The sequence below is a fragment of the Coenobita brevimanus genome, chromosome 6 (genome assembly GCF_032717465.1).
Source record: "Coenobita brevimanus isolate Jiangsu-jjx chromosome 6, ASM3271746v2, whole genome shotgun sequence".
NCBI classification, from domain to species: Eukaryota; Metazoa; Arthropoda; class Malacostraca; order Decapoda; family Coenobitidae; genus Coenobita; species Coenobita brevimanus.
The window spans coordinates 55,063,391-55,090,790 of record NC_136959.1 but is presented as its reverse complement, the minus strand read 5'-3'; the positions used below and the strand labels follow the sequence as shown (position 1 = coordinate 55,090,790).

Below are 27,400 nucleotides of genomic sequence, written 5' to 3'. Positions count from 1 at the left end.
AAACCACCAGGTGCCATAATTTGTTTATATGATTACCACCCAACATAGTAAATGGATTCCTGGGTTACATGAAACCATTTGGCAAGTCACTCACTGCAGAGACCATAAGGCAGCACTACATTAAGTGGATAATAGACACCCCCATCTACCAAATGAATTGATGGCAACATACAAAAGAAAGAACCACAAACACAAAATAAAACAAATTTAAACCTTTATTTGGAAGAATAAGTTATTCAATAATAATGTGCATAGTATCATCCAACTCTAACCTCACCAGAACACACATACTGAACATTCTAACACAAGTTGCATTCACACTGTCAGATCTTTTTATTTTCTTATCATTCAACAACCACCAGATCGACAAAAGTCATCCCTCACAAATTAGAAAAATAAATAGCTACAGCCATTACTAATGACACCAGTAAACAGCATATGGTGTCATTATGCCCATCAGCAATGACATACTGGTTCAGTTACAATTACACTCATACTTCACAAACATAACCATTCTGTCAAGAGATTTTTTTTTTTTTTTTTCTTCCTGAAAAAAAAAATAAAAACAGCCATGACATTATACATGGCAATATCCTTTCAAAGTGGATATTCCACTGATTTGTAAGTCACTAAATACAGTTTACAATGACACCACATTACAGACATCCTTCCATATTACTTAAAAGGTCTCACCAGCAGTATGACTTGCCACCAATTTATATAAAGCATCTTTGGTTTGAATACATTGGCCACAGTACTAAAAAATACTGAACAGTGCTAAATTTCAACCAAACTAAAGGTAATGTGAAGTACACCACCTCAAGCAATGCAGATGGATGAGCCAAAAAAAAGAAAAAGAAAACAAAAAACAAAAATTTATACACAAAGCCTGGTCAACAATTTCATGGGCTGGAATGATGAACAGACCTAGTAACCGAATAACAGTTCCCTTACTTTGTGTATATGAATGGGCTTTACCAAAAATATCTGAACACAAAATGACAATGAAGTACTGTACAAATGGGCATGAGATGGACAATGTGATGAATAAATACCGTGAGATCCCTAAAAGTGATTCCTTCTTGCACAGATTGTCGAAGGAAATAAAGAGATGCAAGAGAGCACAACCATTTGAGAGTATCTTACAGGAGGATTGTAAAAAAACAGCCTGCTTTTATGCATATGGTTATTATCACTTCACATTTTACTTTTAAAATGAAGTGAAAAAATTCAATTATGCTCTCAAAAATGGTTTTTGATTTCTCTTATTAATATTTAAAAGGACGATTCCGTAAGAGTTCAACTGCGTTGTTATGATCATTTCATGGCACAACTTGTCATATACAGTGGTTGTTTAATTCTCTTATGTAAGATGACCTGATGTCAAGCAATACACACAAAGGGCTTTCTTAAGAAATCTATTGACAGTAAATACATTATATTAAACTATGCCTTCATACATGATTAAGGAAGTAGCAATTATCAAGGTTATAATCTCAGTAATAGTCTAAGATGTCCTGACACCGTAGCAAGCTTCCTGAACAACAGGATTGTGGACCAAATTTGCAGTAGTTAAAATGGGCCATGAAGAGCATGACAACGCAGCTGTGTGGAGGGGGTCTGTAGCACCAAAAAGGAAGGAATAAAACTAGTAAAGTTTCTTGAGCTGCTCAAAAGTGACGAAGAATATGATGTTCCAGGGACCCAGTCGGAGCCAAGTTGGGATGAAGCCCTTGTACAAGGCCAAGGGTCCCTCTGACTTCACAGTCTGTTTGAGACAGGTGGAATGTTGTAACTAACAGGTAAATATAATGAGTATGCAACATTTTGAATAAAGCAAATAAATATACAGTACCTTCTGCATAGTAAAGATGTCAAGTTACTGATAATTATATTTCAGAACTTATCATACTTAATGAATATTAATGCAGTTACTCATTATTTTTATAATTCTACCACCCTGTTAATATTTAAAAAATAACAAAGTTTGGTAAACACTAAATATACCAAATGAGTTAAAATGAAACATAACTCTCTTGCTGGAATACAACCTACTATGTTGTGCAGTATTACCTGGTTTGTTCAAGGCATATTACGACAGACAAAACTTTACATTCTTCTCATTTGCGTACTATAATAGACTCATTAATAAATTAATAAAAGATGCTTCACAACAAGGGTGCTGAAGAGAGGTGCTTTCATGTCATGGCATGGATATAACCAGGCAGTGAAGCCATATGGTTATACAAATAGCCTTCAGTGTCTTCTCTATCTCCTGAAAGGAGGATAGAGGCCAGTGGAAGAAAAAAAATTCTAGCCTGCAGTCCACTATAGTCCTTCCAGCATATGCTGAGCATTTGGCTGTTGGCCTTTCCGGGGATTCCCCCGCTTGTGTTACTGCCAAATCAGGCCCAACACACATCACTCTATCTTATAATTATGTCAGCTATTTACTACTACTAAATCAATTTGTATATATTTACATCTCTAATAAGGCTATATATTGTTATGAATGTATCTTTTTTTTTTTTTTTTTTTAAATAGCAATAATTTTGTATAAATACAACAATACTTGGCAGCGTTGCTGTCTGACGTTGCTTTCCTCCAAGCATGGGGATAGGTGACACGGTCAGGGATGACCGTGCTAATCTGAAGGTCAGGTCACTTACTCTCTGGCTGCCAGACAAACAGAGAAGCATCTCCAATTTGAATAATTCATCACACTGTATAGCCATATTATATAAATAAATCTACACTGAATTTATAACGTTCCTTTTATTATGCAGAGAGAGACAGAGAATCCAATAATTGACTCGGTAGGGAATTGACCCAGTAATCCGACAATCGATCCCACAGGAGGTTTGGCAGCGCCCCAAGTAGGGGAATTCCTGGAAAGGCCAATGCCCAAACGCTCAGCATATACTGGAAGGACTATAGGTTCATTCAGATGAGCCTGGGGATGCAACTACTACGACAGTTAGTCTTGTTTTAAAAACTAACAACTTTTTTTCAGTTAAGATGTTTGTGGTTCAATATAAAGTTTCGCAGATGAGTATATTTAATACTTTTAACCGTCAGTCATGAAACAGAAGTGTGTTTCACTTTGCAGAAGGAAAAGTTAAGGATATTATGGAATCCATTTTGACTATGGTTATGGTATCCAAAACAGTTGTTGCTGAGAAACCTGTCTGTCTGACAGACCAGGCCCATCAACCACAGGCAAGCATCACCAGTGGACAGCAACACACAGGGCTCCATCCAGCTAACAAGGGCTCCAGAACTCCACATCACCCCATTATTTGGTTACAGTTACAATCCAGCATTATGGATTACAACCCAGCAAATGGATTCTTTGGCTACAGGAAACTATTAGGCCTGTCAGTCATTGCAGTCACTTCAGTGGAAAGAAAATCAATAAAAGTGACAGAAAAGATGGGAGAAATAGAAAAAATAACAAAGACGAAGGAAGTAGACAGCTTTATATCAAGTGATATAATGATTGTTGCCACCACATACCACTAACCCAAAATAGGAAAGGAGAAAAGATACTTGATTTGAGGGTTGGCTCAGGCATATAAGTATGTAACACTTTACAAAGAGGGACAGAAAAACTTACATTTGAATCCCGAGAGAACAAACACCAGACAGATTATGTTCTTGCCATATTAGACAAAAGTTGGTTATGGATGTGAAAGTTATAAACTGGCTACAAGTGCATTGCTGCACAGATTGTTAGTCTGCAACTTCCAATGTGGAGACAATTTTTTTATGGTGCTAAGGGATCTCTTATGTGGCATGTGTCAGGAATGTAATCCTGTATGGAAATAAGACCTGGGCAGTAAAGGAAGAGGATACTTGCAGGCTCAAACATATAGAAATACAAATGATTTAGTTGGATATGCAGTGTGTCCTTGAATGCGAGGCCTGGGGGGGCTACGTGTATGATAGAAGAGTTGAGATGATGGATGGGACTGGAGCGTATTAGTGTTTTGAACTTGCGATGAGGAGAGGTAGACTGAAATGATTTGGGCATGTGGAGAGGATAGGGGATAAAACTGGGTGCAGAAAACGAGAAATATGAATGCTGGGAATAAGGTTCCAAGAAGCAGAACAAAAAAGACCTAGGATGAATTTTTAGAGTGTGACCTCAGGAGTAAGGGAATGAATAGTCCGGCTCCCAGAGACTGAGCAGCATGGTGAGCCACCATTAGTTGACCAAAGGTGACCTATGCATGCATAAAAGAAATTAAAACATACTATATAGAAGATGGTTAGCTACAGTCAGCTGAGAGACATTCTATCATAAGGATAAGGAGTGGCTACAAGCCTGGAAACTTGTGACACAATCACCACTCTTTGGCAAGAAATTCAATTATAAGTTTACAGTATCAAGTCCAGGCTAAGACTCACAGAATTACAGATATTTTTACACATCTGTTTTTCCCTTTCTCTCCCCACAGTTTCCTGCAACTCTTGGGATATAACTAACTGGTAGTGGCACTTGATTTAGCTCCCATTCCACAGAAAACAAGGTGTACAATGACCAACCTCAGTGTGTGGATTCCTTCAAAGGAAGCATGAAATAACTGATCTGGAAAAGTGCAGAAATTGAAAACGGACATTCAAAATGGCAGGACGTGTATTAAGAGAAAATCAGGAAGTTGTCTGTGAATAACTGCTCATGGATGATATTGGGATGCTGGCTGTTGCAAATTAATTTTTAAAGAGAGCACAGTGTAAATAGTCATATGCTGAAATGATGAATGTGACGGACAAGGAGGGTCTCAGCAATGCAGAGTCAGTGCAAATCTCACTAAGAGACTACAGAGGGAAGGAAATTAGAAGCATAATCAGTAGCACGAAGATAAGTAAGACAACCGCTACCTGCAAAATTGTGGAAGAAATACAGAAACAGCTAGTAATTTAGCCAAAAATGGTAACAGCTATCAAACTGAACTGTGGGAGAAGAAACGTTACCAGAAGACTGGCTGAAGAACATGACTGTGAATGTGTATAATGGTGGTGATGAAATGAGAGGTAATTACAGAGGGCTTAAACTGTTAGATCACAAAATGAAGGTATGGAGAAGGTCACAGAGCATGATCAGAGAAAGAGTATAAATGGTATGTAGTTTGGCATTATGCTAAGAAGTGCAACTCTTGTAACATTCACAATCCAACAGCAAAAAGAGAAATACTTCAGAATGAACAGAAAACTACTACATATTTGTGGATTCAGAAAATGTAAAGTCCCAAGGGTGGTAGTAAAATGGGCTATGAGAAAGCTGCATTAATAAATGGATTATCAGGTTGGTAATATGTTGTATGATGGGGCAACTACATCTCTCAGAGAGGAGAGGTAAGTGATGTAGGGTGTATCAGGGTACCCAGCATAGTCTTGCTGCTGCTCAAGACAAAAAAGGGCATTTTCAAAGAAGCTTTGATGAGGGCTACCTACCCTGTGAGCTTTTACAAGCTCATGATTTGGTTTTGACTGCTGAATGTAAGAAGGAAGCCAGAGAGAACCTCAAGAGGAGTTGGGATGGAAGCAAACGAACAGAGGTAATAATAGTAAAACAAAGATAATAGTGTTAAAGGCAGACTGCAGGATGAAAAATTTTCAATATGCAGTATGTAGAGGTGTTTGAGATGTTGATTATAGAATGGAAAAAGTTGTTCGGAGTGACAGGTGCTTTGAATGCATGGATAATTCCGCTGCCTGGGGACATACTGCATGCACAACAAGTTGAAGATACTTCCACTGCTGGAATGAGAAATGGATGAAAGAAGTTTGGTTAACTGTTGCCTCTCCAGAAGGGGCTCTCCTTTTGTAATAATGGTACCCGCTACAAAACATGATAAGCGTGTAACACTGTATGGCAGAAAGACGACCAGTGATAAAAGAGGATACCAGCAGATGGGAATGAGCAGAAATGACAATTTTGATGTAGAGGAAAGGGGCATCACTGAATAATATAACCAAGACCAGTGTACTGCCAATGAAGTTTGGCGCAAGTGATATTAGAGAAGTTATTTGAACTGTAAAATTCAGATGAGCTGGACATGCTGTGAGGATGGGGAGGGTGACTGGACATGAAAAGTCATATACAGTAATCCCTCAATTATCTGGACATCCCATATCCAGACTCCGTATCCAAACGCGAGGCTTTGGCTCTATTATGTTGATATCCAAAATCTTTGTCCATATCTAAACATAAAATGTCTGACATGGTCAGTTGGGCAGCCTTCATATTAAAAAAAACTGGTTGGGCAGCCGATAAGCCTCTCCTGCTGCACATGGGTAGTAGACCCTAACCCACCTGCTGAGTAAAAATGGCCATCCATGGCCATCTGCCTCCTCACCAAATGGTCATAGTCACCCGGCCTGCCAGCTGGCCTCTCGGGCTGCATGTGGGTAATAGACCCTAATCTACCAGACGAGCAAAAATGACCACTGCCTCCTCACTGAAAGGTAAACGTTGCCTTGCCGGCCTCTCTCGCCACACACGAGCACAGTAATAGACCCTAACAACAGCTGAGCAAAAATGGCCATCCACCTCCCTACCGAATGGTCAAAGTTGCCTGGCCGGCCAGTAGATACATGACAACGCTGTGTTCAGTGGCGGGTACTGCACCTCCCCACTCATCACCCAGCTCCAACGGGTGGAGGAGGAGGAGTTTTCCAACATTTGTTAAGTGATTAAGTTAGCCACTAGACCACACAGGATTACTGTAAACCAGCTACTGTAAAGGCTGGCACGTTAAGATGCCTGTCCACCATTCACTGGGTAGTCAGTACAATACTGTAGCTATTAATATTCTTATTGCAACCTTCATCTCCATTGATTTTTTTGTGGATTTTTGTTGTTTATGCACTGTTTTTTTAGTGCCTAGCATTATATCAGATATTCCCATGTGTGTTTTGATGACTGAATAATTGAAAGATTGAAGAACACTGCCTAAATTAAGAGGGGTACTGTACATATAGGCAGCGTTTGAATGGTATGGTATTGTTCCGTGTCTGAACATTGTCCACGTCCGAACGTACCAATGGCTCTATTATACTGGATAATTAAGGAATCACTGTATGCTTGCAGAGGGAAGGATAGTCAGAGGTTGCCTGAGAATAACATGGACTGAAGTTGTGTGTGGAGACCTCCATAAAAATGGACTGATCAGGGAAATGGCATGATTGCGACACACAGATTTTCCATCATGTAAAATGACCTACATGTGGTAACATGGTCACTGGTCTCTAATGTAACATCACAGAAATTACTGTAATCAATTTAACCACCAAAACTGCTAAAAGTAAACATACCTGAATCATACAGTCAACAGCACTAGTATAGATCCTGGGGGTGACAACAGTGCCACTACCATTAACCTGCGCTGCAGATGACTTCAACTTGCTCTGGTTCATTATCCTCGTCTGCAGAGAAAATGAAGAAATGTTACTTAACCCCTTGAATCTGAAGATATACTTTGCATTTTAGTCTTGCTCCTTTCAGAAGACTTCATGTCACCTAGGAGAAATTTCAAACCAGCAAGCATTTATGAATGGCCCAAATTAGCCACCTTACTTTAGTTGAGTAGTTGTCTGAGACAATATGAATAAACTATCTAGCCAGAAATGTGTATTAAGATCATCACTCAGTTCTCTTCTCATCCTTGGTGTCCAAACTAATCCTGGAGGCATCTGGAACTTAATTTTTGGTGCACTGTCTTTGCCTCAGAAAACTGAGGGTCCTTATTCACCTAGTCTCACAGAGATGCTTGGGGGGGGGGGGGGGAACACGGTTTTTGTTCCATTTATAATCTGCTCAATCTCTGGCAGCCTCTCTATTCAGCACCAGATTCCTGAGGTCACACTTGATGACCTCATTCCAGGTCTTTTTAAGTCTACCTCACAATCCTACTCTTGACTTTCACACTTCTAAACTTCTGCACCCAAGTGTCATCTTCCATCTTCTCAGCATGTCCAAACCATCTCAATCTACCCCATTCTCATCACAACACTAATACACTCAAGTCTCATCCTTCCTCTTGACTCTTCAATCTCAATCCTAACCCCATTCTCACCACAACACTAATACATTCAAGTCTCATCCTTCCCCTTGACTCTTCAATCTCAATCCTACCCTCCCCCAGGCCTCTCATTCAAGGATACACTATATATCCATCAAATCATAATCATTTCTGTACATCTAACATACTATAACACTAGCCGTGTGTGTGTGTGTGTGTGTGTGTTTTGGGCAGCCAAAACTACACATTCAAATCGCACCAAAACTGGCACAAAAATTGCACAAAATTCGCTGATGTGAAAAAACTTGGTCCAAGCACAATTGAAAAACTTTTACTATATGTAATGAGAGAGATCACATTTTGACCAAAAAACGCTGCTCCCGGAGCCTGGCATAGGATCTCCGTAGAATGTTTTGCCCAGAGGTAGAACTAATATAAACTGTAGCAGTAGCCGTGTGTCTGTGTGTGTACTTCAGACTTGCGTTTGGACAACTTGGACTCCATTCCTGAAGCTGCAAAAAACACGATCAACTGGTTAGCTGCAAAAAATCCAAGTGACAACGTTACACTAGGACAGCACATAAACGTGAAAGCCCTCCACGGGAGCTAGTGCGAGGGGCCCGAAGGGCCCATGAGCACTTGTCTGAGCCTATGAATATTCTCCTCCACTGCCCATATCTCTTTACTGTATAGAATTACACTCCTAACACATGCTGCATACAATGATTCCTTAGCACGAAGGGTGAGCCCTCAATATCAGGAGATGCTACAGCTCCCTGAACTTCCTCCAACTACTCCTTAACCAAGCCAAAGTGCCAGCTCCAACCCCACCTCTAGCACATAACATGTCGCCAAACAGCAAAACTCCTTCACACATTCAAGACTCTTGAGCAAGAACAATCCTTTCATATCTCTTTAACTCATCTCTACATACTCTCCCCGACACATGGCACACACGAAATCAGCATTATCTCACAGCCTAACCGTAATACTCTTATTCACCCACTTATCACAAACACTGCACAAGATGGAGCTGCTTTCCACATTTCTTATTTACCCACTTATCACAAACACTGCACAAGATGGAGCTGCTTTCCACATTTCTTCTTTACCCACTTATCACAAACACTGCACAAGATGGAGTTGCTTTCCTCACACTTGTGGGAAATTGCACATGGTCACATTTACTTTACTTTGGCAATACCACCACCGACCCTAGATATCATCAGTTTTGTTTTACCCATGTTCACCCTTCAATCCTTGTACCCCCACTCCATCTCTGCACTTCCTAAATCTTTCCTCCACCTCCCTCTCTTTCTCCTCAATCAAGTCTTCAGCATAGAACACTTCCCATGGGAGTCCATTTCTGATGCCAAGTTAGACCTTCAAGCACCATGATGAACATAAAGGGGCCCAAGACTGACCCCTGATGAATGCCAGCATTCATGGAAAACTCATCACTCAAATCTCCGTTCACTCTCACTTGGGTGTGAGCACCCTCGCACACTACCATACTACTGTACTCTAACCACCCACTCCTCGATCCCAGGTTTTATAATTGCCCACTGTACTACATCCATAGGAACTCCGTCAAAGGCCTTCTCCAAATCAACAAAAACAAAGTACAGCTCCCTCTGCTTTCCTATACTGTATTATATTTCCTGAAGCTGTAAGACACTGAATATTGCATCGGCAGTCTCTTTGCCAAGCATAAACCCAAACAGCATGCATATATATGCATGTACAGTGCAAACCTGAGAACTACTGGGCACAATGTTCCTAGACTGGAACTAACTATTGCCTGTAATATTTGTAGGATGCCTATAATCTACTACTATACTCCATTTCACCAAGTCTGGCACCACCAGTGATGTCATCAATGCCTGTTGTGTTGATGTAAATCCTCTGCACTAGGTGAACCCCAATTTTTTCCTTGAGAACCAATATAAAATGGCGATACAAAACGGTATATCCAGTTCTGAGGACCTTTAGTGCTACAAGTGTTGAGGACATCACTAATGATGCCAGACTCAGTGAAACAGAGTACAGTTACATTATCAATGGCAGGTTTGATGAACAATCCTATATTATCCAATCAATGGCAGGTTTGATGAACAATCCTATATTATCCAATCTTACAGTACCACAATGTTGGGGACTTTTTCACTGGCTTACTCACCCTCACCACATCAAGGGGAGTAGAGGCAATGGCACCACCCAGGCTGGATATGAAGCTGGACCTGTTGATAAAGGCAGTCCAATTAAGAATTAATCCAGACAGGGTGGAACTCAGCATATCATATTCAACTGTTTTAATAGTCTCTGGTTTTACAGATTCTTGGTACAGTATTTCCCGTTCTTCCCCTTGCCCCCAATTTTTTCTTCAGAAGTTCAGAGTATTTTTCCTTTATTTTTAAAACATCAGGTTTGCCATACATTCTGATGTTTATAATATTTTTGTTTTAAAAAGTTTTCTGTTTGATAATTACTTAATATGTTTTACACAAACTATAAGTGCAAGGTAACTTCTCACTGCCTGACAGCTTTTCAGTTATGAACAAAACAGTGCTCCTCACATGCTGAACCCTGACAACATACGATCTCTCAACATGCTCTACTGATATATTGTACTGAACTCTAAGTATTTACATGTGGATGATCAAATGGGCTTCTATAGTCTGTGCCTGGATTATATAACCTCATGGCATGCACCTATAAGAAGCTGAGACTAAATAATTGAAAACAAAAACATACATGACAATAAATGAAGAGTACAATTTGCAAATAAAAAAGTATAATGTTGACATGGATATCAGCCAGTGAGATGTTAAGAATCTACAATTTTCCACAAGTCAATTCTTAAAGGATTCAGAAATTTATATATTCTTTCTTCCATAGTACAAGTTATGCTTATTATGAAAATGGAAATGCAATGATGAGATGTAAAAACAAGAAGATAGAGGGGTGGAATGATATCTAGGAAAATTAATATCACTACACTACATGAACATCATATTTGTGCAAGTCACATTCTGCTATTTAAGTCATGATACAGAACTGTACATGAAAAAGTGTCAAACTTCAGATCAAAGCCAGAAATACCACCAAACACTGTATCTCAACTGATAAGAGGAAAAAACTTGTACAAGAGTTCAAACGAGCTGTGTAATGAGTTAAATTCTTATTTCACGAAGTAATGCAATGACCTATATACAGCAATTAAACCCAATTACATGCTAAACTGTTAGTCAGCAGGTAGCAATAATTATGGGTATCTGTTGTCAGCAATAGATCAATCAGTTAATGACAAGCAAGTTCTCAACATACATGAAATCTGTCAAGACTGATTTTAGTTAACATGGAAACAGAGTGGTGACATGATGGTACAGGGACAGAGAAAAATAACCAAATTAAAGAGAAAAGGAGAGACCACAACAATGATGACAGTGATGACTAATGGATATGACATGTGGAGAGGTGGATGATGATTTAAAAAGATGGTACAACACATGATCAACGTTACATGGGAACCTCGAACTCCCAACCACGGTCTTCGCTTCCCCCCTTTCAGCTCCGATAACCCCCCTCCTGAGTTCCCCCTTCTCTCCCCATGAAGAGGAGGAAGGAGGAGAAGGGGGGTAGGGCTGTCAGGGGTGCGCAAGCTTGCCGGAGGAAAGAGCGCGTGTTCTGTGTGAGGGAGATTTGGTCTGGGTATAATCCGTGGGGTCCCAGGCTGGGGGGAGTTGTCTTTATTTTCACGCAACTCCTCCCCGCACATAACTTGCGAAATATCTGGAATGGACACACGTGAAACTATGGGGGTGGCGGCCAGTCAGGGCTCAAGCCACCGAAGGGGAGGGGAGGATAAACATGCACACACACAAGTAACACACACAAATATACATTCATACACATCATTTAATTTTAATAGTTCTTGATTCATAAATTCCATTCTGCTAAAAGCTCAAACACTAATTAAGATCATAAGACATTTGTAAACTATAACAATATTGAAACAAACATAAGTTATAATGTTTTAAAAGTAATCTCTAGTATTTTGATTATTATTCACTGAAAACCACCATGTATTCCTAACTTCTTTTTAATGTCAACACAAAACCATCAAACCTTCTCATATACATTTCTTACTAATGTAAACATAAAGTCATTAACTTTTCATCTATCAAGTTAATGCCATTCACACTTTTTCACACAAGTTCTTTTAACTTTCACACATGTAAAATAAATATTAGTATTCATGCATGCATAGGTTATCAAATCTTAGTACAGTATTACCTAACTCTCAATTTACAATCTCCATAGAAAGCAATCTATCCTAATACTGACTGTACAGCCACTGGATGTCAGTTTCATACTTTAAAATGCCAGGTCTTCCACATAATAGGAGGAAACAGCAAAATTCACAATCTTTGTAAAATGAAGTAGTTTACCCTTACATTTTATTTAACTGCACTTTTGCCATCATTTATAAGGTATAATTAATTACATACAAAGAAAAATAATTGCACATTCAGCTGCTGTAATGTTCCAAAGGTCAAATGATCATCCAGGAAAGTAAGTACAGTACAGTAATCTGAATTTCTTAAATTTAAAAAAATATAAAATGCAAAATGAAGTTGTACTTGGAGTAAAACTAACATCCAAATGCTGAGGATCTTAATAAATCCTAAGTGAAAAAATCACACTAACATCTGTCCTAAATCCTCACATAGTTATGTGAAACACCATGACAAAAAACAAAAAGAAAAGTATATATTTAACAACTTTAGCCAAATAACCTACAGGAAATGGTTGTATGCATTGTCAGGCAGGACGTTCATCTTGATAAAGTAGTGTTTACATATGTCATAAATTGGCAACTCCACACCCACAATTACTCCAGCTCTCTGGGCCGTTGGAAACACACCCTGTAAAAGAATATCTGATTAGTGTTCTGGGCTGTTAACCCCTAAATACTGCAATTCGATCTGGCTCGTCTGTCACTGGAGCTGCAATTCAGGGATGTTTTTTCGACTTTCACCAAGGGGAAAATCAGTATGTTCTGGCTAAAGAGGAAGAATTTACACACCTGACAGCACAATTGGCACCCTCTTAGGCCTAAAGGTTACCACACAATCCAAAGTGAAAGTTGAAAAAAAAAAAAATAAATAAATAATAATAATAATAATAATAAAATAGTTACCCCACAAAATTTCCGAAAGCCCCCATAGTTTTGATAACTAACTATTTCTGTTCCTAAATAGGTCATTGCAATATCATATGTCACATCAAGCATGAGAACAGGTGTTTTGGGGTGTGGGGAGATTACTTGTTTTTGGGGAGATAAAGTACCCTGTGGGGAGGTTTGTAGGTATGGAAGTTGGATAAAACCATCTTTTCTCATCAAAGTAGAGCACTTTAGTTTGTCCTCGACCAACTACTATGAAAACAGATGTGTATGTATGCGTGGGGAGATAAAATTCGATTGGGGAGAAGGCTCACAACGAGTACATTGAACCTTGGGAGATTATTTACGGTAACAACCAATTTGGCTAGTTGAAACAAACAAAATCTATGTGATTTAGCATATCAACCATGCAAGCAGGTGTGGGGAGATAATTCTCATATGGGGAGCAATAGATGTATCGAGGTGGAGGGGTGGTGGTGGGGGGATGGGGCTCAGATGCCTGTGATTGCATGTATAGAATAGTATACAGAAAAGCATTTATTATGTTCAGGTGGGGAAAAAAAAAAAAAAAAAACATTGAGGCAATACATATAAAGCATGTGTACGTGTGTTGGGGGTGGGGGGAGTGGGGGAGAGGAGGTGTGGGGGGCGAGAGCAAACCAAGCTGCATGCTCGCTATCACACGATGGTTTATTGTGGGTAGGAGGATAGTATGGGGCTGAAAGGGAGGGAGGGGGTAGGGTAGGTAGGGGTATACAAGGTAGGGGGGGAAGGCAGGGGGGGCTGGAGGGGGATGGAATGGGCCTCGTGGTTGGGGGAGGGGTAAACTTCAACTAACAATGTCCTATTGGGGCGTACATTGGGGTGGGAGGGTCTTCCGAGAGGGTTATTACGTGACAGATGACGAAACATTCAGGCAATGGGTGGGCAGAGAGGGGGGTGAACCCCCCTGCCCCCAGAGTGGCCGGATCACCCAACCCGAGGCCAGCGGGGTTAGTTCTCATTGGCTTGAAGGGATATACGTCACAATCGGGGCAGAGCAATGTGCAGGCAGGTTTTTACATGGCGCGCTATATTGATCTGATTCGACTGACAGGGCTAAAGTGGTCAACACGTACATTGACGTGCATCGGTATTTAGGGGTTAAAAGCAGATGTGTATTTCAGTGAAGAAGAGCAAACTTGAAACAGAAAGACAGTGTGTATTTACTGTACTTAAAATTTTTAAAGTACATTATATACTTGTATATATAATGAACAATGTAGAAGGCTAGAAAAAAATGTGTCTTTACAAACAAGTGCTTCTTAACAGCCATGAAGTGCTGTACAAATACTCATTTCTAGTTCCTTCATTACAATTACAAGTAGCTAAATAAACACCAATTCTAATTTCATGGTATATTTCTGTAATGCTTGCTGCTCACACCTTCTCAAATATTAAGAGCAAGCTAATTCATTAAATCTTCTGAACCATCAGCCACAAACTTTTATTTATGTAATCTGTTTCACTTATAAGTCGTGTTTTCTTGGTGGAAAATGCATGTACAGTAGCCCAAGAAGTGATGGCAGAGTTTCAGATTGCTTCAGTCACTCTGCACTGCCCTACATTCAGTGAAAACTTAGTGAATGTGAGGAAAAATTCTGTGACTTCTTCATGTCCCATTAAATAAAATATATATCATGCTAAGAATTATGTAAAATGAATAACATGAGGCAATGAAATATTAGAAGTTAACACATACATATGTATCCCGATCTGAATGAATGTGTAATGTATTACTCCGTGTGTAGGCTCACAGTATAACCCTGTGTTCCAGATGCTTTTTGCATCCCAGGATTTCAAATACAGACCTTCTGGTTTCGAAGACCAGTTAAGGTGACTTCAATACACACTACGGTACCTTATTCTCCCGTGCTATGGTGATGATATGGCAACAATAAGTGTGCCACAACGATAAAATTATTCTTAATAATGTTACCCAACCTGCGGTAGCAGTAAGACCATTCTGCCTTTTATTTCTGGTCTTCCTCTTGCATATAATGATTATCATTAGCTACTTTATTCCCAGTTCATGCAAAATTATTTTTAGTGGGATGGAGGTATCACAGACTCTGCCCCTTTCAATACAGAGGACCACATTACAAGTTCAAAAACACTTGCAATGCTAAAGCATGTATTTTTTGCTCTTTTAGTCTGTAATATCTTTCTTTTTAAATAAACTGCTATGTCCTGCTTAACTGGAAATGCGGATCTGGAACTTTTGAACTTGGTGATTTGTTTACGAACCTGTGCATCTTATTACTCTTGCCAATCTTTCATGCACTGAGGATATTAGGCAATAACCCAAGTCGGCATTCTCCAAGGAGCTCTGACTCTCGGCAAGTTTTCAAAATTCTTTCTTTATATTTCATTCCCTTGTAGACCTCTGGTTTATATTAAAACTTTCAGTTATTTTTCTTAATGGAAAACTGGTCAAATGCAATGTATTAGCCGCATGTTTTTTAGTAAAGGTTGTCTTCATTCATGCTTGTTGATCAAGCAATTTAAAATAGCCTACTAATTTATGCTGGTTTCCTGCTTTCTTTTGTTGTTCAATGGAGACAACAGAAATGGAATAAATGACTTTAAATTATTCCCTAGTACTGTAGTGGAAATTGCTTTATTTCATTCATTCATTCATTGCCAGACGCCATGTATCCCAGACAGGGTGGCCAAGGGCTTAGAGTTAATTGTTTTACAGGGAGGGGCACTAATCCTCCACCAACCCCACTTGACGTAGGGAATACAGTAATTTTAATGAATGATTTTAACTGTTTATTGAAGTCTCTTTCTTTTTAGTCTTACGCTAGTAAACGATTGTTGCTTGTTACCATACTAGATTTGAACTCTGCAAATTATTACTGACTGTCCCTGAGCAATAGTTCTGAAATTTCAGTTAGTTCCAATAATGATTTCCTATCATCGTAAGGAACGAATTGATTCCTACAGTTTTAAAATATACCAGTACTTTGGCATTAACTTATTGTTATCACTAAAAATTTTACATAACGGGTTTCACCTCGTAAAGATATAAGGAAGAGTATGTTCATTATTACTGACCAAAATCTATTAGATACTCTGCCGTCGCTTCTTAGGCCGGCTGTACTATGTGATACAAAACACTGACCCTCCATAGCCCTTGAATTCCCTCTTGATTGTAGATGCTAATGAAGGCTTGCAATAAACTCTTCTCCTTGAACTCCTTACGCCCACTCTGCAGTCGAACTTTCAGCACATCCGTTGGATTGGCAATTGCACTTGAGACCACACCTGACATACAATGGGTGAAAATTAGTCTCAAGACCAATCTAACCAACATAAACCCAATGTTTAACCCCTTAACATGATTTAATTTGTGTTTTTTCCTACTACTAGCATATGATTTTACTAATTTGGTGATCCCCTAAATTCTGAAAGGGTTACCAAAGACTATAGCCTTCAAATTCCAATGGTCTCCCCCATGCAAATTATAACTGTCTCATGTTAACAAGATTAAAACAAAATATATCATCTAGGTAAAATGGTCAATATGAACATCACAGGGCAATAACAGCAAAGAATACAACATGCCCACACTTTTTCATGAGGATGCATATATATAAACCCACTGCATAACGATTTATCATATACCGATTCAATTAGAACAAGCGTTCAGTGTATATATATATATATATATATATATATATATATATATATATATATATACAGTATATATATATATATATACACAGTAATCCCTCCACTATCCAAAGTAATAGAGCCAAAGGCATGTCCAGAAAGTGGTCACGTCTGGAAAGTGGGCACCTGCCTGCTGGACTGGTACTTCAGGATCCTAACCCAGCCTAACTTTGAAAGCCACCTAAATAACTCCCTACCGGACATGTATAGCACCTATTTAAACCTATTTAAGACCCTATTCACACCAATAATGGACATAAAACATGAAATAAAAGAAAAGGAACCAAAGAATGAGGAATTAGAAGTGACTGTACGTCAGGAGGAATTAGAAGTGACTGTACCTCAGCCAGGGTACTTACAGCAAGTCTGTGGCCGCCTTCTTAAGGCTTTGGCAGTGGTGAACATGCTCTTGAAGCACGTACAGTAATCCAGTGTTGTGATGCACTTACATAAATTCTTTACACTGTGAGTTATAATTGTTTAACACTGCACATTGTTAATTGCACCACGCCAGTTTGCACTTCACAGTTAATCCTTTGCACTCTAAATTCTAATTTCTTAACACAGCACAACACTATACATTCCCGTGTGGTCTACTGGCGAGGTATTGCAGTTTATTCACAAAAAAACAAGCAAGTATGGCATCCACTGCAATAAGGATCCACTCACGATCAAAGTTAAGCAGTAACTGTTTGAGTGTTGGTGACTGGGAAACAGAGTTGCCAGATCGCAATAGCCACATTACCAAACTCCTCATTTTCATTACCAAATTCGTAAAGCTAGCATTTATTCTTCACTAATTATATATACAAATGGAAATACATGTAATCACTCTCCTTATAATTAACACCATGTTGATTATTTTCACGCTATGTAAGCTAGCAGATTAATCAGAGAGAGCAGACAATCCACCATCTCTATCCTGTGTATCCTCATACAAGTGAAAAATCCATTTGGTAATGCATTATTCCGATTCATTACCAAACGAATTTCTCATTACCAAATTGGCCCAAATTTGATAATGAAAAATACCAAATGGCAACCCTGATGGGGGAGGAAGGAAGTGATGAAGGGGCCATGGTGTAAACAGCTGTTCGGCTCCATGCAGCAATTTCAAATTACAGGAGGGAAAAAATTGTTTTTTTGAGGGGAATTTTTTTTTTTTGGCCCACAATGTCCGGTAAGTGGGGTGTCCAGATAGTACAGGGATTACTGTATACATACACATATATATATATATATATATATATATACAGTAATCCCTCTAATATCCGAACGCCCAATATCCGAACATCCCCACTAACCGGACATAATCCTCCTGGGATCCAATATTCCCAAAATGGGCCAAAAACTGCAAAAAATTCGAAAAAAATCTGACTTTTTTCCCTCCCATAGTTTGAAATTCCCGCCTGGCGCCAAACAGCTGTTACACCATGGTCCCTTCACCCCTTCCTTCCTCCCCCTCCCCCCTCCCCTGTCAGGTTGCCATTTGGTATTTTTCATTACCAAGTGTGGGCCAATTTGGTAATGAAAAATTCGTTTGGTAATGCATTAGAATAATGCATTACCAAATGGATTTTTCACATGTATGAGGATACACAGGATGGAGATGGTGGATTGTTTGCTCTCTCTGATTAATCTGCTACCCTACATAGTGTGAAAATAATCAACATGGTGTTAGTTATAAGGAGAGTGATTACATGTATTTCCACTTGTATATATAATTAGTGAAGAATATATGCTAGCTTTACGAATTTGGTAATGAAAAGTTATATTTGACAATGAAAGTTGAGGAGATTGGTAATGTGGCTGTTGCGATCTGGCAACTCTGTTACCCCACCAACATCAACAGTCACAGCTTAACTCCGATGGAGAGCAGATACTCATAACAGTGCAAGCCACAGGTGCTTGTTTTTGTGAATAAACAGTGAATAAACTGCAATACCTTGCCACTAGAACACACAGGAATTTACAGTGTTGTGCAGTGTTAAGAAATTAGAATTTAGAGTGCAGAGGATTAACTGTGGACTGCAAACTGGCGGTTCAAACCAGTCCAAGACCAAGGGACTTGTAAGTACCCAGAATGTTTAATATTGTATAAACTCACCTCTAAAACCTCATTTTATGGTTCTTTTGCATTTATTTCAGTCTTTTATGTCCCTTATTGGTGTGATTTGGGTCTTAAATAGGTGCTACGCATGTCCAGAGGGAGTTGTATAGGTGTTTTTCAGAGTTAGGGTCCGTAAGTACTAGTCCATAAGCTGGGGCCCAATATCCGGACAGGACCACTATCCGGACCTGCCTATGGCTCTATTGATCCGGATACTGGAGGGGTTACTGTATATATATGTATATACAGGTATATATATATATATATATATATATATATATATATATATATATATATACAGTATATATATGTATATACAGGTATATATATATATATATATATATATATATATATATATATACTCTGTATATAAATTTATCATATACTGAGTCAATTAGAACAAGCATTCAATAGTGATATATTTTTTGACCTAACGAAGTCTAAACACAAGTTTCCAACTCACTTAAATTGGTGCAGTAGTTCTTTATCACCATCATTACCATCACTGACTCCTGTGTTGCCCTTTGAGGTACATAGGAGCCTGGGGCAAGGCAAGTTGGTCCTGACATTTAAGATGAGTGACCTGCCTCACTCATCCCTAAGTGGCATTACACGAGCAATAAACCCCAACCACCCCTTGGACATTAACCAGCACAGGCTCAATCCAGTTGGAGCGACTTAATTACCCATTAAACCACCAGGTACCATAGTTTGCTTATATGGTTACTACCCAATATAGTTAATGATTTCCTGGTGTACAGGAAACATTTGGCTTGTCACTCAGTGTAGAGTCACTCACAGACAGACAGAAGAGGAAAGAAAGAAGGAGAGGAGGAAATATGAGGTAGGATGGAAAGAAGGACATATGAGGAAGGAGGAGAAGAAAGGACAGCAATGCAAGAGCAGCACTACATCAAGTGAGTGGATGGTGAGCACCCGCAATAGTTCACCTGCTGCTGGAGCTCTAACACCACAATGCTGTTCCATCACTAACACATCCAACAGTGACAACTGAAAGTACCATCTTGGAACGAACAAATGACTAGATCTGCACGTGGGCGACCAAATAAAACAGCAATTTGACATCGACCAGTGAGGTTTTGTATAGGATCACAGTCATCGCATGAGCGAAAACATGGATAAATGTCCTAACTTTTTCATCACCACAGAAGTGATTCATCCCATGATGAGGGTCTGCTTTACTGTAACTCAAAATCTGCATATTTTTTCTCATCCTGGCTGAGATGCACGATTAACACAGTAATGAGGTGCATCATATACCAGCATGTTGACAATACAGTAATTCTTCTGTAAGAGACACTAGTGATCACTATCAAGCTTTTATGAAGGTGAATGCTTAAAAGCAGAACCAGCAACCCTTGATGTAAGATCAGGATAATGAACAGGCATGCAACACATCAAGTGGATTAAAATAAGAGTTCAATGAAAATTCATTCTGGTCTCAGTCAACCCAAGGGCTTAAGTATAGAAATATCCTTCCCAACTGCCCCCCTAACAAGATACTTATGAAACAAAATTGCACATGTACTACACATACTTAAAAATGTATAAAAAGGAAAGATATAGTAATCACTCTAATATCCGGACGCCCAATATCCGAACATCCCCACTATCCGGACATAAGAATGTTTCATATTGTACTTTTTTCCATACTATACTTACCTTAATTAACTCTTTAATGTCCTTTATTGGTGTGAATAGGGTGTTAGGAGCTATGCATGTGCAGTAGGAAGGTGTTTTTCTGAGTTAGGCTAGGTTAGAGTCCATAAGTACCAGTCCAGGAGCCAGTCACCAGAATGTTTCATATTGTATAAACCTACTTTTAAACCCTCATTTTATGTTTCTTTTGCATTTATTTCAGTCATTTATGTGCCTTATTGGTGTGATTTGGGTCTTAAATAGGTGCTATGCATGTCCAGAGGGAGTTGTATAGGTGTTTCTCTGAGTTAGGGTCCATAAGTATAAGTCCATAAGCTGGGGCCCAATATCCGGACAGAACCAATATCCGGACCTACCTATGGCTCTATTACGTCGGATATTGGAGTGATTACTGTATAATACAATGAATTGATGAGTAATAACAGACACGTGAAAATGGGCTTGGAAGGCTGACCAAGTGCCACAAGACATGTGACTAATACACAGTAGAGTAACTGGCACATCAGCAGAGAAATCATACCCTATGTTTCCGCACCTGCAGTGACCATTTTGAAGCAGAGAAATACCATTAATTGCCCCTTTGCAAAAGAGGTTTAGTGGGATGGTTTGAGTATTTTGGTGATTTTACTTTTTTTCCTGCACTGGGGGATTACTATAGCAAAGGTGTACGTCTTGAGATAAAAAAAAAAGGTGGTGACTGTGAATGACTCGAAATAAAGAATGATCATAAACTGAGGGTTGCCTATATTAATCTAAAAAAAAAAAAAAAAAAAAAAAAAAAAAAAAGATCGTAAACTGAGGGTTGCCTATATAAATCCTGAATAAAAGAATGATTGTAAACTGAGGGTTGCCTATATTAATCTATTTCCCTCACGCACTCTATGTAAAATAAATACAAGTTGTATCTAATTTACATAAATCTTATTTAAGATGAACATCAAAGGAAATTTATAACATTAAACTACAGCCTCATATCTACTTTCTTTTTTCTTTACCCTGGCTGGAGATGCATATTGCACCTTACAAAGGGGTGCCTAGCATACCAGCAGTGACGGCGCAGAAGACATTGATGCCAAGATGTTCCTCCCCAGGAGTGGGCACCAGGGCCTGCTTAAGGGAGTAGTAAATGCCAAACTTGATGGTGCCATAAGTTGCCTGACGCAGAACAGCAGGGGCAATCCTGTGGCAGGAAGTAGGAACCAAATTACTGTAGTTAGTCCTTGCTTAAAGTTCTTACACTTAAACTGAAGGAATTTGAAGTTGCATCCTTAAACTCTTTTACTACTTGAAGTCATTTCAAAATTACATGAAACTGTTTGAATACTGGTTGGAAGAAGTTCAGGGAGCTGTTGCCTCTTCTGAGACTGAGAGGGTTCTCCCTACGTGCTATGGGATCTTTGTATGCAGCATGTGTTAGGAGTGTAATGCTGTAGGTAGTGAGACCTGGGCAGTAAAGGAAGAGGATATCTGCAGGCTCAAACGTATAGAAGTGACACTGATTAGGTGGATGTGCAGTGCGTCCCTGAGTGCAAGGCCTGGAGGGGGGGGCTAGGTTTATGATGGAAGAATTGAGAGTTAGGATGGGACTAGAGTGTATTGGTGCTGTGATGATGCGAGGTAGACTGAGGTGGTTTGGGCATATGGAGAGGATGGGGGATGATGAATGGGTGAAGGAAGTGAGAAACATTAATATTAGGGGTGGGGTTACAGCTACTGCAAACTGACTTAGGACGTCCCCCCACAAGGTATTAAAAAATGCAGAAATCATAGTATATCACAATGTTTGATCATGAAATGCCATTCATTAATATGAAATCATGTTTCCCTTGTTTTTCAGGACCAGTTGGATGCATTTTGGCAAGGAATCACTTCAATCTCTAAAGTAATCTAAGGACATATCTTTGCACCACACATCTGTCAGGTCAGTCTTGAGGTTGTCCAGATTGGGTGTCGTCTTCTCTGCCATGATTTTCTTCAACTCTCCCCACAGTTTTCTATCGGATTTAGATCCAGACTGTTGCCAGGCCAGTCGAGGACCTCAATCCAATTATCCTGAAGCCATTTTGTCACTTTTCTTGACTTGTGACATGGAGCCGAATCGTGCATGAAAAAGTCGCACACATGAATAGCAAAAAAGTTTAACAAATGATCTTTCAGGACTTGAATGTACCAGACACCATTCATCATCAAGTTCTTAGGAAGAGAGTAGAGGTCTCCCCTTCCCATTTCACCTGAGAAACACCCCCATACCATTACCGATTGTGGATGCTTAACAGTCGCACCACTTAAGCAGGGTCATATCGACGACAGGAGACAGGGTAACAAACCTTGGCAGAACGCACCTGGAACACTGGAAATTTGCTTTCACCAGAAAACATAACTTTTCTCCACTCATCCGATGTCCAGTGTGCATACTTCTTGGCAAACTGAATGCACTGCTTCTTCATGTGGTCAGTGAGAAGTGGTTTCTTGGCTGTGGTGCGGCTTGCCAAACCCAGCTCCTTCTGCAAGCAGTGTTGGATAGTTCGAATTGAGACATCTTGTAACAGCTGAGGATGCATTCTCTTCAATTCTGCTGCTGTCAGTCGAGGATTCTTGATTACAGGTAACTCGCACGGAACACGTGGGTTTCGTTCCTACGGTGCCGTGTTAGGTGCGAAATCGCGTATATTTAAACTACTCCGTATTTTGCTCCCTAGACCCCCCCAAATGTGTTGTTTTGCTGTTATCTGTCACTGGTAATCACTAGAAAGCACTTTAAGTGGTTAGAAGGTTTATTTAATGTTATAACTCACAAATACAGTACTCCAGAGCAAAACTTCAACACACAAATACTGTACGTAAACACAAGGAAACATTCCGACGCCGATCATAGGTAATCTTATAAATCAGGTTAACTGGTACCAGTGCTTTAACATACAAGTACATACCAGAACAGTACATATTTAACTTAGAAATGCAGTACTGTGATATCGAATGATTTCAGTACTGTTAGGAATGGCTGGAAAAAAAAAAAATGTTATGAATACATTTTCACCTTTTTTATATATGTTTATGGTAGTTTCGAGTTATTTTTTACATTATCGTTGTGCCCATGCTTGGAAAAGGGAGCGAAAGAGTTGAATTTTCAGTCCTAAATGAGAAAACTGCACGTCCTCCAAGGCTAGACTCTGCCACGGGAGAATAAAGTGGAGGGTCAGTCCGATTAGCAATAAGGAAGTTGTGTCACAACTTCCAGCTCCCACACCACAAGAATGGCTAAAAATAGAATCGTAATGCAGTTTCAGAACCAACAATGTCTAATTATTACGAATACAGATACAAAGCAGAAATAAATACGTTTACAGACAGGGAAAACGTACTTCTTCCGTCATAACATGTTCATCTTTATCATTTTACGTTCATCTTTATCATTTTACCTTGTTATTTTCGCAATATATATTGCTGTCTCGTAAACAGGGTGGTTGTTTGTGTTTTGCAAGGGAGGAAAAAGATTGTATTTTCTGTCTGGGTCGAGATAATGGGTGTAACTATGTGTGGTTAGGCATGGCCACGAGCGAAAAAATCATACATCTACTCATCACGATAGCAGGTGGTGAACTGACAGATGATACATGAGAGGGTGAAGTCAAGGTCAGTCTCATGTCCCAGATTTTCGTTCACTTCCCGAAAGTTTTCACAGTTTTCTACAAGTTGCATTGCATCAAATGATCCAAACCATTACAGCAAACCTGAGCAAATAGGTAAAGATACCAAGACAAAAATGTATTTTTCTCGTATTATAAGTCTTTAACCCCTACACCGCGGGCTTGTTTGTCATAAAGACTTTGTAGTTACTTGTAGAGAAGTATATTTTAGACTTGTGGTTGAGCGGCTTTTATATCTTGTAGTAGTTTCCCCACCAGATGTCATGTAGTGACGGGAGAGGTAAAGAATAGTATGGGACTATTTTTATTTGTCTTGGAAATACTAAACAGGTATAATAGTATAAGTCCTGGGTAGCTACCTCCCTGTCTCGCTATCTCTCTCTCTCTCTGTTCTAAGGCTAATCTCGTCTCGACCTCTCTCTAGGGTCGCTTGTCTCCTTCTAAACTCTCTTTCCTAACATCTCGTGTAGTAGGGTGTGTGTGTCACGTATGTTCCTCATGGCAACAGAACTTTCTCACGAGAGGACTGCTGACAGCTAACTGCATCATCTCCTTACTGGCCGCTGTCGTCAGCTTTCCTCCGTGTAAGCGTTTAGCGCTGCTCGCTTCTCGCAAACACAACACCTTCTCATCATTTGACTTCCTGCTTCTATCTGTCTCTCTATCTATCTATTTATTTATCTATCTATTATGTAGTCCTATATTTGCTCGGCCGCGCGAAAATGACGTACCATCGACATTTAATAGTTATAATATATTAATACATACTACATACACATTATAATGAACTTATAAGCTAATTAAGTGAAATACATAATATTGTAAAGTAACATAATTGTATGAATATTGTATACATATATTATTCATAGTAAATAGTGATTATTCAGTAATATTACATTTTAAATAAGTTGAATACATATTGGAATAAATGCATTAAAGTAAATTATTTAACTGTAATACAGTATGTACTTGGGTTATTATAGTGAATTGCATACATGCAAGAATAAAAATAGTTTAAAATTAAGATTATTGTAAGAGTTATTAATATTTCATTCAAAGATAATGGTACTGGTTTGTCATATATGGGTCATTCTTCTTTGTGTTATTATTATTATTATTATTATTTTTATTTATTTTTTTTTTTTTTATATAATTAATACTATATACAAAATATATACACTTCATTCAGGGTGGTTAACTGTGATGTTAACTCTCCCCCCACTAAACAATGACTCCAAATTAGCAATTCTTGCATGCATTCTGTGCATGGCCAACAGCAATACTGCAACCACAATGCAGATAATTATAAAGACAGAAGGTGCTTGGCTATACACATAATATGGGTTGAACATACTCAAACTCAAATCTTCCCAGGGCTTCATAGTTTCATTGATCAGCTGCATAGTTTCAAACTTAGGTGAAGTCAGCTTAATACTTGTGCTCATGTTTAAGTCCATATCAGGCAGTGGGTGGAAATGTTTGTGTGTATGGTTGATAATGGCGTAGTGATTGATGGTGGAAAAAGTAGACATGGATGGTGTAAATACCGCACAGTAGTCTGGTGCTATGTATAATCCTGAGGCTGATGTATGAGATGGTGGTATATCTGGACAGACTATGTAAACTGATGTGTTATGAGGGAAATAAAAAAACTGCGAGTGTCCAATGCGTTGATGGTGTACAAGTTTATCTGGAGCAAAAGTGTAGTTGCAATGATGATGAATATTGTTATTGCTGATGATAGCCATTTCACAAGGGACCGTATCAGTAGGCTGAAACGTGAAAATGTACGCAGGACAAAGATGAACAGCATGTAAGGATGTGCGGCACTTTCGCTCAATCGTTGACTCACTTGCGAAAGTGACAGTGTCTCGTCTCTTGGAGACCATGATGAGTTCGGCGTCTGTGTTGATGTTGATGATGACTAAAGTGTTGTTGTTTCTATAGGGGAAGGGGTGTATTTGGTATACTGTGAACAGGTCTTCCATGATGAATGGTACATGAACTATCACTGATGTTGGTGTTAGTGTTGCTTCCAAGTACGGGTAATATTGCATAAATTCCCTACTGCGGAACAATGGCTTCAATTTATGTTTATGTATGCCTTGACTAACTATCTGACGTAGCTCATGAACTGGGAGTAAGTCATTTGTGATCTTGCCATCACCAGCATTCGAAATTCCTTGCATAAGTGCCCGGAAATGATCTCTAGTGTTCTCTAATTGTAGTAGAATCGTGTCAATATGTTCTGTGATGATGGAGAAGTGCTGGAAAGGGTAACGTTACCCTCCAAGTCATTTATTTTATCTATACTCTCGAGAGCTACGTTTTCTGCTTGTTTCAGATTTTTCACAATTGTTTTCATTGCTGAGTTCTGTCCTGTGATGAATTTATCTTGGTATGTTAGTACCTGAGCTATCTTATTAAATTTTTGTTTATTTCTTTAAGGTCATCCTCTGTAGCCAATCCAAAGATGTTCCCAAGAATTGCGCCGCCCAGATCGAACAAACCGCGCTCTTGGCGAGAGTACGTGTGATGTTGTTCCTGTCGCTCAGCACCTCTGTTCCATAAGATGGGAGATCTTGGATCATGACGAGCATAGTTGACTTCGCCTGTTCTAGTTTCCATTTCGCTAACTTCACCATTTCATCCACTTCCTTGGTGATATGTGATTGTGAAACATAATTCCCTATCTTGAAGTCCAGAGTTCGCATCGGCGTCGCAAGTCTTTCTATATAAGTAGGTAAGTCATACAAGTAATCTAGACTTATTTCAGTACTCATGACATCCTTGACGATTGTAGTCGTGGCCGTTGGAGCTATGAGGCATCCTTGTCGTACTATATGCTTGGGGTCTATGTGTGCGCATATACTCTTACTATGTATAGGAGAATCCATAGCATAAGTCCCTTCATCGTAACCTACCGAAAAAAAAAATCTATTAATTTCCTATAAAGCTGTGGTTGATGATAGTGATGATGTGCGTTACGGTTGGCTGTTATTTCATTTATAGAAGGAGTTTAAATCGATAT

General features: G+C 39.2%; 1 protein-coding gene across 1 annotated transcript in view; it reads right to left on the bottom strand.

Moving 5' to 3' along the window:
* Positions 1-202: 202 nt before the first annotated feature.
* The window catches only part of Bmcp (uncoupling protein Bmcp mitochondrial), a 70,992-nt gene continuing 43,794 nt past the window's right edge, over positions 203-27,400 (bottom strand). Inside the window, exons 4-9 of the mRNA XM_080272324.1 lie at positions 21,766-21,902; positions 16,382-16,524; positions 12,831-12,955; positions 10,207-10,267; positions 7,321-7,431; positions 203-1,768 (exon numbers count right to left, since the gene is read on the bottom strand). Of these exons, the coding sequence (XP_080128450.1) occupies positions 1,649-1,768; positions 7,321-7,431; positions 10,207-10,267; positions 12,831-12,955; positions 16,382-16,524; positions 21,766-21,902 (697 nt within the window). The 3' untranslated portion in view covers positions 203-1,648. The remainder of the gene's footprint in view (positions 1,769-7,320; positions 7,432-10,206; positions 10,268-12,830; positions 12,956-16,381; positions 16,525-21,765; positions 21,903-27,400) is intronic.